The sequence below is a fragment of the Tyto alba genome, unplaced genomic scaffold (genome assembly GCF_018691265.1).
Source record: "Tyto alba isolate M040663 unplaced genomic scaffold, T.alba_DEE_v4.0 Super-Scaffold_26, whole genome shotgun sequence".
Lineage (NCBI taxonomy): Eukaryota > Metazoa > Chordata > Aves > Strigiformes > Tytonidae > Tyto > Tyto alba.
This window is the reverse complement of record NW_024881300.1, coordinates 4,034,751-4,047,220: the sequence shown is the minus strand read 5'-3', so window position 1 is coordinate 4,047,220 and position 12,470 is coordinate 4,034,751. Positions and strand designations below refer to the sequence as shown.

The following is a 12,470-nucleotide window of genomic DNA, read 5'->3' as shown; positions in this document are numbered from 1 at the left end:
TGGGGTTATTCTTTTCTTCCCCACCCCCAGCTTACTTATTTGCCACATTTATTTGCACACACTGGTTGTATCTATGGCTTTACATTGCTTTTATGTTGTTCTCTTTTTATTTTAAACATTGAATAAATGCAATAAATCTGTAATGCAAAGTACAAATTTATGAAGTCTCTGCTACTTTGCCAGTCCTACTACTCTGCCTAACCTTGTGTATATATATATAAAATACATTCAAGTACTTTAACAGGCCTTCATTGCAGATCCTTTAAAGCAATTCGAGACAAAGCTATAGTGTAAGCATCTGTTTGGCATAGTTTGGGAGGACCTTGTTAGCCTGTTTGTTTGTTTTGAGACTGGTTTACACTAGCATGGCTTTTAAGTATGTATGAAATCTTATCAGAGGTTTGTCCTGATGTTATTACAGACCATTTTTAATTGAGATGCCTTATATGTTTCTGTATTATAGCATATATAGGTTTCTTCTAAATTGCTAGAAAAGTTTATTCCATTGGATTGTATTTTTTTTTTCTTGTAGTTTCTTTGCGGCACTGAATTTCTTGTTTGTTTCAATTTACTATATAAAGCAGGAGGGAAGTGACTAGAGGTGGTACTACTGTGTGGGGTCTTGTTGTGGAGTTTTAATTATTTCTTCTGAAACTATAGTAACATAGTTTCAAATTTCTACTTCGATATAGCTAATGTACTGCAGTGATGTGAGAGGGTCAACCAGCACACAAGCTTTTACCACAAGAGCATCATACAGAAAATGCGCCTGATAACCTATTGATATATAACTAATCTGTTGGTTGGGTGGGCATTTTTTGTCAGACTTTTCCACCACCTTCCCCTCCCACAACATGCTTTGCAGAAACGAGGACTTAGATGCCTTCCATAGCATATCTGGGCAAGCACGGAAGGTGAACCTTTGCTCAAGAATAACAGAAGCAAAACTAGTGTTAGACCAGGCTTTGAGCAATTCAAGTGTAGTATATGGCCATAGAGTTTCACAGCAGCTGCTGGCATGAGGTATATTCTGCTTCACTAAATTAAGCTCATGTTCTTTGGAGGACAATTTCTCCACTGACTGCACAGCTTAGTTTTGCAAGTATCGCTCCCTGCAGCCCTTTCTCTCGTATCACTACTGTCTCTAGAACTCTTGTGTACATGGCCATTGTTAAGGAAGGGGAAGATAGCTTTAACTGGAAATTAGCTTTGTCACAGTGACCCTATTTGGAAGTTAATCAAATTTTTGAATAGGTCTGACTTGTAATTTATATAATTCCCAGTATTAGAGCAAACACATTTAACAGACGTCACATTTCGGCTGTGCTCTATTGTTTTAAGATTTAATTTTAACTCTGAGAAAAATGGGTGGTGGAGTCACAGGCTTAAGAACTTGGGACAAGATGTCTACCGTAACTGCTAAACTAATAAGTGTCCTTAAATTTTCTTTAAACTCCTAAAATAAATCAGACTCATAGAAATTATGAAAATACAAAGAAATCATTTGAAAAGATGTTGGAATCCTGCATCAAGGTTTGTTGTTTTCTGTTTAGTTTGTTTTGTTGGTTTGGTTTGTTTTTTTTTCTGGATTTGGTTGGTTTGTACGGAGAACTCCACTGACAACTAAAAGATTTTACATAGTTGATAGAACAAGAGCCTGCAAATGCGACATACATATAAAACACAAATAAATGAGATGAGGTAAGGAAATAGTTGGAAATACCTCAGTTATAGGACAGGACGTTGTATGGGGCAAAAGCTGCCATGACTTCTAAAGACTTCTTGGCTTTCTGTGGCAGATATTTTTCCTTCATTATAATAAGGGTCTGAAGGGGTAAGGATTGTTAAACCCATGAGAAGATGTGACTTTTTGATTTAATGTTATTAGGTCAGTTTGTTCTGCTTGCCCATGCATGCTTGAATCGGGGAAGACAGGTGAGAATTCATTGTGTTGAAGGACAGAAACCAGTCTGCTTTAGCACAACCCCATCTGTTGTCTGCGTACAGTGTAATACAAATGTAGTCAACATAAGTTGAACTGGACTGGCCTCTTAAAGGCATGATGGTGGGGAGATGGTGTACACCTCCCGAGGAGATTTGAGGACAACGGAATTATGAGTTCTTCACAACCATGAAAAACAGCACAGTGTCCTTGCTGCAGTAATCATCTAGAGATCTCCCAGCCCAGAAGAGCTATGGAAGCAGTACTTCTGAACTGTTTCCTTTTTTTCTCTGCATTCACTTAAAGTGGAATGGGCATTTTGCCTGAGAGCAGTGTCATAACGCTGTGATTGTAACAAATAATACATGAGATCTATCAGCCTTTTGTGTCAGCTGCTCAAGATATTTATGTTGTTGGTCAGTAAGTTACGTGCTGTAGCTTGTCTGCAGTGTCTCTTCAAGTAATTATTTTAGATTGTGTGTGTGTGTGTGCTGGATACAAAGAGGTGAAGGACAATCCTCAGTTGTTCTGGTTTTGAGTAAGCTCAATTTTGTCTTATGTGGTCTACTGTTTGGCTGTTCTGCTTCTTGATCACATTTAAGCTCATTGGGCAAGTGGGAAGAACATTAACTAAAATATGGCCACACTGTTGTGTCTAGATGGATTAATTAATGAGTATTACATCTTCAGCAAAAGCATTCATGTAAGGCTGAAAGCTTTGAGAATGGCTCTTTAAAGTTCCAGACTGCTGTTGGAAATCAAATTTCTGTTCTTGATTGAGAAAGCTCTAATAAAAGCGACAGGACTGGTAGGTGCTGTCTTAGCTGTAACTTGAATGTAGAAAACAGGCATTCATTTGGTGTACATAAAACTTAGGGCCAGTAGGAGTGCATCAAGATACAAGGGATCTGCAGTGGTGCATCTGACTTGCGGGTGTGCTTTGGTTTTTCATACTGCTGACTACTGGCATTAAATTACTCTTGTGAGTAGGTTAAATTGATGTGGGTTTGTTTTTTAAGTGTTAGTTCGGTGAGGACCTTTGATACTATTGTTGTGTGACCAAATAACTCTCCCTAGAGACAAAAATATTGACATGACAAAACCACATTTAAAGAATGACTGTCTGGCCCTCCCTCCATTTTGAACCTAAGTTGAAGTCGATGAACTGCAAATTTGTTGCATTGCTTTTTAGAAATTATGTAACTTGCAGTCTACATCAATCTGCCAATTGCAGGAAGGTGAAGTAAAACTTCATGGATATGTTAGACATATTTTATGGGCTTTGGATTTCAAATTGCAGTGGCTAAAGCAAATTTACATGTTACTGTTGGTTACATTTGTTTCCTTTAATCTTCTGGATGATGATATGTTACTGATGTGCTATCATAAAACTAGCCTTTTCTTTTAGAGTTAGGTGGGGTTTCTTTCTGATGTTTCAACATGTTTTGTGCCTAGAAATACTCCTGTTAGCTCAAGCAACAGGTGGTTTTATGACAACGGAGTGCATGGGTGCGAAGTCTTACAGTTTAAAAAAAAAAATGCATGAATTAACATTTATAAAATTCAGGGGTTTACAACATTTTCTTTGCCAAAAATAAACCACAGTTGATTTTCTAGCTGTGAATTAAATTTTCTTTGTAATAACATAATACATTTGCATTCACAAAACCTCTTAGGTTTAATAAAACTCACTATTGCATTCCATAGTAGAGGAAAAAAAAACTTTAACTTTTTTAGTATTCCTAGAAACTAGGTATATCTTAGTAAAATTGATAATTTGACTTTGATTAAAAACAGTATCAGAGATGCACCTATAACGCAGCATAGCTTTGATGTAGAAAATCTGTAGATAAAAGTATTCTTTCCTCCTTGAGAAATTCAGAGGTAATAAAGATATGTCAGTATCCATTTGTTCTGGTAATTGTTGCTGCTGATACTTGTATTGGGGGGATGGATATCTGTACTCAGTTTTCTGATGGCTGAAGAGATTGAAGTAGCTTGTAATTAAATTCTACTCCTTGACTCTTAAGTCTGTACTAGTTTTGTATTTATATTACGCACACACAAATTCAGTAAAAGTCAACTAATACTTTAAATATTACATCTGCTTTTTCATCAGCTTCAGGGTTACAGCGAGAAGCCAGTGAACCTCCAAATGTTCATTGGAACAGCAGATGATCGCTACTTAAGGCCTCATGCGTTCTACCAGGTGCACCGAATCACTGGAAAAACAGTCGCGACAGCTAGTCAAGAGATAATAATTGCCAGCACAAAAGTTTTGGAAATACCACTTCTTCCTGAAAATAATATGTCAGCCAGGTAAATCGCAGCATAAATTAGCTGTTCAGTTGCTATGCCTCTGGGGTTTGTGGTGGTGGTTGGTTGGTTGGTCTTTTTGTTTGTTTTGGGTTTTTTTGGTGTTTTTTTTTCTTTTTTTTTCCATTTGGGTGAAGATGAAAGAAAAACCTTATAAAATAGCATATTTTCCACAAACATGGCTCATCATTAAGACAGACACATCTCTAAATATGCCAATGTTTAGGTGGTCAGAAGTGAAAAAGTAGAGGGACGGGGAATCTTGTAAGATTGGCAGGGAGATAGAGGAATGGTTCTGGGATTCTGCTTCCCCATACAATCCATACATACATATGGCTCCACAGTTGTAGAACTGCATGTGGGTCACTGGCTGTTAGAATTTTGGTTTGATTTTACAAGGACAGACTTTTTTTTCCCTATGGAAATACCATCTTACAGTTTAGTTGTTTGTTTCTTGATTGAATGTGGTGATTTAATTTCTGGCAGACTTGGAGACCTTTTCCTTATTTGGAATTTTTTTTTTTTTTCTAATTTTATTTTTAGCAGCTGTGTTATTCCGACTTTTCAGGTCTTGCTAGATAGAATGGGCTAAATAATAGTTCAGTGGTTAGTTACAGCAATGATTAAACTGCTCCGTTCAGCTGGAGGGTCAGTGAACAGAGTAAAGCACAATTATTTGTTCATGTAGCGCATTTATTTCTTATGTAGACTTCTGAAGGTAGCTTAAGTTTTCCTAGTTGCAGACTTCATGCCAGTTCCATTGAACCCACAATGATGTGCAACACTGCTCACAAGCTTACATATATATGTTACTTGATTAAAGTACGTGTGTCTCAGATGAGGTATGGGGAAGGGTAGCTGAGATTTGATGGCTATGCCTCTGTCATTCTCTAGTCCTTCCCAAGGCAGAACTAAATATAGGTCTCGTTCCTTGTAAATGATGTTTATTATGTTAAATAACTTTGATGGTTAAACAGTGTGCCAAACACATGATCTTTTAAAGGTTCAAAAAAGCAGCAGCTAGACATTTACAAGACAAAAAGTTTCAACAGCATACCTGCTGCCATTTTTGACACTAACAGAACTTTTAATCTTAGACATTTAAAATCGCATAACGGGGGTGGGGGAGGAATAAAACACTCTTCTTTAACAAAATAAAAGCTTACAGGATCTACTTTGGCAATAGTTGGATTAATTTTCTTCCGTTTCTCTTCTGATCCACCCGTCCTCACCTCTCTCCAGTATCGATTGTGCTGGTATTTTGAAACTTCGCAATTCAGATATAGAGCTCCGTAAAGGAGAGACAGATATTGGAAGGAAGAATACCAGAGTACGGCTTGTGTTTCGTGTTCACATCCCACAGCCTAGTGGAAAAGTCTTATCTCTGCAGACTGCTTCCATACCTGTTGAATGCTGTAAGATTGCTTTAACTATACGTAATTTATACTCATCTTTTCTATATTTGTCAGTAGTATTGTCATTCTGACAGTATTTATTGTCAGAACTATATATATAAATATGTAAGTAAGACAAGTGTGTGTCAAAAGCATTGTATGTAGAGAGGTAGATTACCAAAAACTATTATGTTTTTATTTAAGATGGTACTTGCCAAGTGGCAACCTGAAGGTTTGTAGGAAGAAACAATGGTTAAGGCTTTAAACCTCATGCTGCAGTCACACAGCTAACAGCTTCAGTAGTTCCTGTATATGTGAAGAGGCAGCTGGTATATCTCAGTGAAAATAAATATTCGTTTCAGGAAGAAGTAATACCATGTCATTTACAAGGGTCTATAGCATTACTTGTCTTTATACGGTATTATCTAATGAACAGCTGAACTTCTCGAGAGTTAATTTGTTAAATGCTGGCACGAAGGAATTGTACATGACCTTAATCTGAATTTCTCCTACAATTCATTTTGTCTATAAAATACTAAAGTAATTATTAAACTCATATTCCTAAACTAAAAATTTCATTTGTTGTAACAGTAGAGACTGTTGAGATTCATGGCTTTTTGGCGTTTCTTTTCTGTAATTATAATTTCAACAGAATTTTAGAAACAAAGATAAATCATATACAAATATAATTTATATATGTGAATAGACGGTCATTTCAGTTTCACCCCTGATTCTTCAAGTTAGGATCATAAAAGAAATGTCATTATGATTAAAATTGTGAATAGTAATTTTTCCCTTAATTTATTTTACAGCTCAGCGATCTGCTCAAGAACTTCCTCAGATTGAGAAATACAGCATCAATAGCTGCTCAGTAAATGGAGGCCATGAAATGGTGGTGACAGGATCCAATTTTCTTCCAGAATCCAAAATCATATTTTTTGAAAAAGGACAAGGTAAATACTATATTTTTTTTTTCTTGAAAACAAAACAAAGAACACTACTTGATCTTGAATTTAGGAATTAAGGATGTTTTTTAACTAATGAAAAAAGTTAAATCACGAGTAGTAATCTGCAACTGCAGTTTGGACATGTTCTATATGCTGGTTGGCAATTATTATTGAAATAGTACTTCTGATCCAGGAAGACAATTACAGGCTAACTAACTTTGAATTGTGTGTATTTGAAAGATGCTGTTGACAGCCGATACCATGTATTTTCTCTTTCTTACTGCAAAAAACAAAGACAACATGACAATGGGAATTAATAGGAATGTACTATTTGGAATTGATATCATTGTGTTACATCTGATTTAATCATTGTATAGGAACTGACTTACTCCTAATTAAATAAATATTAGTTAGAAAACACTACTGATTTTTTTCCCTATATATTTGTATAAGATTTTCTATACAGGTTACTCTTAAGGGATGCATTTTTTAACAAGTCTCAAGATCTGGCTCAGATCTGGTGTGCAGTGTCTGCTTCAGCTGTGCCTGCCTCGTGCATCTATAAACAGGCAGGTGTGCAGGGAGGTAAAATAGAGGCAATATGCAGTGCTGTGACCAACCTTTTTGTATGTGTATTAACCATTTCTGTACTTAACAAGCTGGTCAAGTATTTAACTGCCAAGAAATCACAAATGGCGTAGTCAGTTGTATTACATAATTCTCATTCTCTAGAATCGAAGTTTAGCCTTCTAGGCAACACTTAGGCATGGGTGAGAACTACAGCGGGCTTGCGCTTGTATATTAGCAGATTTAAAAATTATATTGCAGACATGCGTTTCAGTTTGGGTGTATTAAAGCCACAGTGTTTCTTTCATGCAGTGAAATCTGTGGAAAAATTTTAACTGCTTTATACTGATCTCATGAAATGAAATAAATTATTCTTTGGGAGGGTGGTAGATTCAATTTTTCAGTCTAATGTATAGGAATTAGCATCTCAAAGTAAGCAAGAAACCTGCAGATTTTGGGTGACTATTTCTAAAATATCTTTCTTTATATGTAAGTACAGGTTTAAAAAATTTTTTTTTCCTAAACTCATGTTCATCTTCTCTGCTATCACTTTCATAAAGATGCAACTCCACAAACTAAAGAATTTAATACCAAAAAAAAAACCCTTATCAGATAGTTTTCCTATTTAGTTTACTACAACCAGATATAATGAATGCTTAGCAAGTTTTCTTTGGTTTTGCTTTGTATTATACACAGGTGTGCATACACACACACAACTCAGGTACATACATGCATGTCACTCAGAGATGTTCAGTTAATTCCTTTGTGATCCTGTAACATTCTGTAGCTCTTCCGGATATAAGTTTCTATCTTAATATTTATTACATAACCAGGAATGCATGAAAAATAGTTGAAAATTTAGGACAAGCTGTCTTAACACATAGTGTTCCTTTTCTTCCTGGATTGTCCCTTTAATATAGAGAGCATAAAATTTTAACTTATCATTGCTGCAACCTGAATACTTGATTTGAACTTTGGGAAAACAGTAGCAAAACTAAATCAATAAAAATAAAAGTTTGAAACCAAGTCCAGTTCTTCTACAACATATTATTTCCTTATACAACTAAGTAAAAAAGTGGGATTTTTTTTTTTTATTAGCAAATACAACATAAATGGGAAGCTTTTTGTAATAATGTGTTTTGATACACAACTTGAATGCCTTTAAGAAGTACTGCTGCTAGACAGTAGGTTTCCCTGATAACCTGTACAAAACCCAGTAACAGAGCAAACTGAGCGTTATATGAAGGATAGTGGGTTATGCTGGGGCAGAGCAGGGAAGGGTTCACCCAGGTGATTTACTTCCCTCACATGCCACAGACAACTTGCCTGCTATTGGAACTATGGGGTCTTTTGGTTCAGGGGAGGCTGTTTGTTTTAAAGGTATAACCTGTGGGTATGTGCTTGGAGGTATGGCATACGGTATCTCTCACATGGTGCCTTCTAGGTTGTCATCAGCATGTTTGAATAATCACAAGTGTTAGTAGTAATTTAACTACCCTTCCAAAATGTATTTAGAAAAATGGGGAAGGAAGTCCCTCTGTACACTTGCAATACACACTGCCTCCTTTGGAATTAAATCTAACTGTATGTAATCAGCAGGTTCTGTTAAAATGCAGATTTCTGCACAGCAGTCAACTTGCAGACAACATCTGTAGTGTTGAAAGTCCTGAAGCATTTCTATATTGTACACTTTGTTTACAATTTATCTCTGTCAGCTGAATGGCCTCTTTATGACTGAAAATAAATGCAGTTTTATATTAAGTATGTAAGTAGTTTTAAGATTAAGTATTTAAGTGGCTTAGAAAATGCTTTCTGCTTGAATTATTTGTAAATTTCTTTCAACAGATGGACGACCTCAGTGGGAGGTAGAAGGGAAAATAATTAGGGAAAAATGTCAAGGGGTGAGAAACAATTTTTCTTACTTTAGAAAGCTTTCTGTTTTAAAATGAGAAACGAGACATCTCCATTGTTCTGAAATTTTAGACTTCATTTAGTAAAGAAAGTAGATCAGTGGATGATTCAGACAACTGGAGACTTCTAAATTGGCTTAATACTATAAAATAGCCATTAAGATGATGCTTTGAAGGAACTGGAAATAATGTGCTTGTGAAAGCAATGAAAAAATAAGTTGAAAATTGAAAAAAGAAAACTGAAGATAATTTTGCTAAGATGACAAATAATTTCCAGTGCATTAAAATTTTTTTCAAAAGCTTAGTGATCCAAACTGCTAGAGTTTTTTATGCTCTGGCAGATAAACAAGGCGTTCTTTAGATGATGTGTCTACTTATTAAAAGCATTACCTTCAGAACACTTGTATTTAAAAGAAGAAAAAAGTCTCCAAATCGAAGTTTGCTTATAGTACTGTTTCACTATGTAATATGTATAAACTTGAAGTTTACCAATTTCAAAATATCAGTTTGTTTTACTTTTGCAATAAGTGTTTTAGTTTGTCTGTAATTAAGAGCAGTTCCATTTGCATTCGATAATGGAGAAACTTTGTTTCAACTTTCATATAGGCAAACATCATACTTGAAGTTCCTCCATACCATAACAAAACCATTACAGCTGCAGTTCAGGTGCAGTTTTATCTCTGCAATGGCAAGAGGAAAAAAAGCCAGTCTCAACGTTTCACTTACACACCAGGTATTTACAAAGTTGCATTTTATTTTGTTTGTCAAAGTACACATTTGAAGAAAGTAATTCAGTCTTGTACCTTTTGACAGGTAGATAGCAAGACTAGCTGTGAACTGTTTGTAAAACAACTTAAGCTTGTCTAACTAAAAAACTGAAATTCGGATTAATAAGCTACAGTGCTAGAATTATAGACAGGTGTTTCTTCATTATACTTTTTACAGAATGATTTGCGTTCTACTTTTCTTTGAGAACGATGGTGAACCTTGGAAGCTGCTCTTCTAAATAACCCTAGTGATGACATGGAGGATAGTGAGTTCATAAAAGAATGGGTCTTACACATTTCCCCTCCTAAACATCAAAAAAAATCCCTCAGGTTTAGATACAAGGAAGATAAAGAATTTTTCCCTCCTCTAGACACACTGCAGCATGTTGAAAGAAAATAGTTTCTAACTTAGCCAGAAGCAAAAACTGTACATGTTAACTGTACATGTAGTTAAAACATCTTAATCCCTTCCCTTTGGTGTGAGGAAGTGGTTACTACTAGATACGCAATGCCTACTTCTTTGTCTGCCACTTTCTTGTCAGAAATTCACACCCATTATGGGCAGTCACCATTCACAAGGTACCAGTGATGGCTCCAGACACGTTAGTACTGTTTGGAGGACTTGAAGTCAGGTATCCGAAGGAGTCTTTGAAGTCAGATATGGATATCAATATAAACTTGTGTATGCTGACAAAGCCAACTGCCTTTAGTTTACGCTATTTAAAATCACTTTTGTTCCCTTGTGCTCTAAAATAACCTACTTCATACATTCATGTGCAATTCAAGCAATGGTACCTAGGTATTTGCTATACTAAGTATGCATTAATTGTGTTTTCCACCATTCCTAAGAAAATAAGCTCCTAGGACAGTTACAAGCCACATCTTAAGCTATATTTTTGAGAAATCCATATTTAAATTATTTAAATGGTGGAATGAAGTAATGATACCGGTTAAGAAGCAAGTTTAATTATAACTGCAGCTGCTATTGCACAAGCATTTTAAAATCCATTTTATCTATAAATATATATAAGCAGGTTTTTTTAATAGTGTATTGTATACAGGAATAATTGAGCAGTTAAAAGTGTTACCATTTTTCTATTAGTTGTACTTAAAATCAGTATCTCCTCATGTGCCTTTCAGTAGGTTAAAAATCCTGTAATTAAAAGTGTGGCAGTTTGTAACTCCCTGTACTATAAGAACAATTGTTGGAATTTTAATACAGTGTTTTTACTTCTTCTAGTTCTAATGAAGCAAGAGCACAGAGATGAGGTGGAGTTGTCTACTGTTCCATCCCTGGCCCTGCCACACCCCAGCAATGTCCAGGGCCTGCATTCCATCCGAACTCAATTGCCTTCACCAGAGCAAGGGCATCCCCATGACAATTTACTGTCTACATCACCCAGGAGCCTTGTGTGTCCAGTTCAGCCACCATACCCAGCGATGGTGACCCCAGCAGTATCCCACCTGCCACATATGCAAGGTAGAAACCTTAGTCCAAGTGAAGAGTGTCATGTTTTGCCTCCTGCTGTGGTTCAGTCTTTTCAGGTAACATCAGCACCTCCGGTGAGGCCGCCTTACCAGCCTATGCAGTCTAACGATGTATACAATGGACAGTCTGGTCTTCCGATGAACTCTGCCTCCAGCCAAGGATTTGATACTATTTCCTTTCAGCAAGACACAGCTGTACCTCATTTGATAAATCTCAGCTGCCAAGCTCTACCACCAATGCAGTTTCATGCTTCAAATCCAGGTTCTGTGTCAACATCAAGTACAGCAGGGCACCCGCTAGCACACCCAGCTCATTCGGGACAGTCGTCCTCTCATCTCCCGTCGCTGGGTTACCACTGCCCAAGCGCTGGGCAGGGCTCCATCCCTCCTGCAATGAGTCGGTCCCTTGGGCAGTCTTCTCCCCAGCTGCAGCAAGTCCCATACCATCCTACAAATCCAGCATCTGCTTCGTCCCCATCCCCAACAGCTTCCCACCCTCTGGTCCATTCACCATTGTCTGGACCTTCTTCACCCCAGCTCCAGCCTCTGCCTTACCAGTCTCCCAGCTCAGGACCTGCCTCATCTCCCCCGCCAACCACCGTAAGTCACTCGGGACAGCACTCCCCTCAAGCACACAGCCCAGCACTGGGAGGGCTTAATGCAGCATCATCCCTAGCGCACCATCCCGTATGCGATTCATCTCCATTTTCACCAGATGGGGCAGCTATTAACATTAAACCCGAACCTGAAGATCGAGAATTGAATTTTCAAACAATAGGACTACAAGACATCACACTAGATGATGGTAAGTGGATATAATATTTTAATAGTGGGGTATAATCTACATTAAACTACAGAGTGGGTGTGGGAGGGTTGTTTTGTTTAGAACACACTCCTCTTCACAGAAGTAAATATGTATCATCAAAATGGAGTCCTAGTTTTGTGTCCAAAGCAATGACTTATTTAAAACTAATTATATCAGCTGTAAATTTGTAGTTATACAGTTCAAGTACTTTGGTCTAATTTCCCCATAGACTTTGTTTTTGTCATAAAACAGAGCTTGAGGATTAACTGACACATTGACCCCTTATATACAAGGAATTAATGTGAAGAGTTTCATGACTGTCTTGGTGGTATGT

At 36.9% G+C, this 12,470-nt stretch overlaps 1 protein-coding gene across 3 annotated transcripts in view; it reads left to right on the top strand.

Annotated features, from left to right (window-relative positions):
* NFATC3 (nuclear factor of activated T cells 3) overlaps window positions 1–12,470 on the top strand; it is a 72,701-nt gene that overhangs the window by 39,543 nt on the left and 20,688 nt on the right. For all 3 annotated transcript variants that reach the window (XM_042797425.1, XM_042797424.1, XM_042797423.1), the window contains exons 4-9: window positions 4,062–4,261; window positions 5,501–5,673; window positions 6,465–6,605; window positions 9,012–9,067; window positions 9,683–9,809; window positions 11,084–12,136. In XM_042797425.1, the coding sequence (XP_042653359.1) occupies window positions 4,062–4,261; window positions 5,501–5,673; window positions 6,465–6,605; window positions 9,012–9,067; window positions 9,683–9,809; window positions 11,084–12,136 (1,750 nt within the window). The remainder of the gene's footprint in view (window positions 1–4,061; window positions 4,262–5,500; window positions 5,674–6,464; window positions 6,606–9,011; window positions 9,068–9,682; window positions 9,810–11,083; window positions 12,137–12,470) is intronic.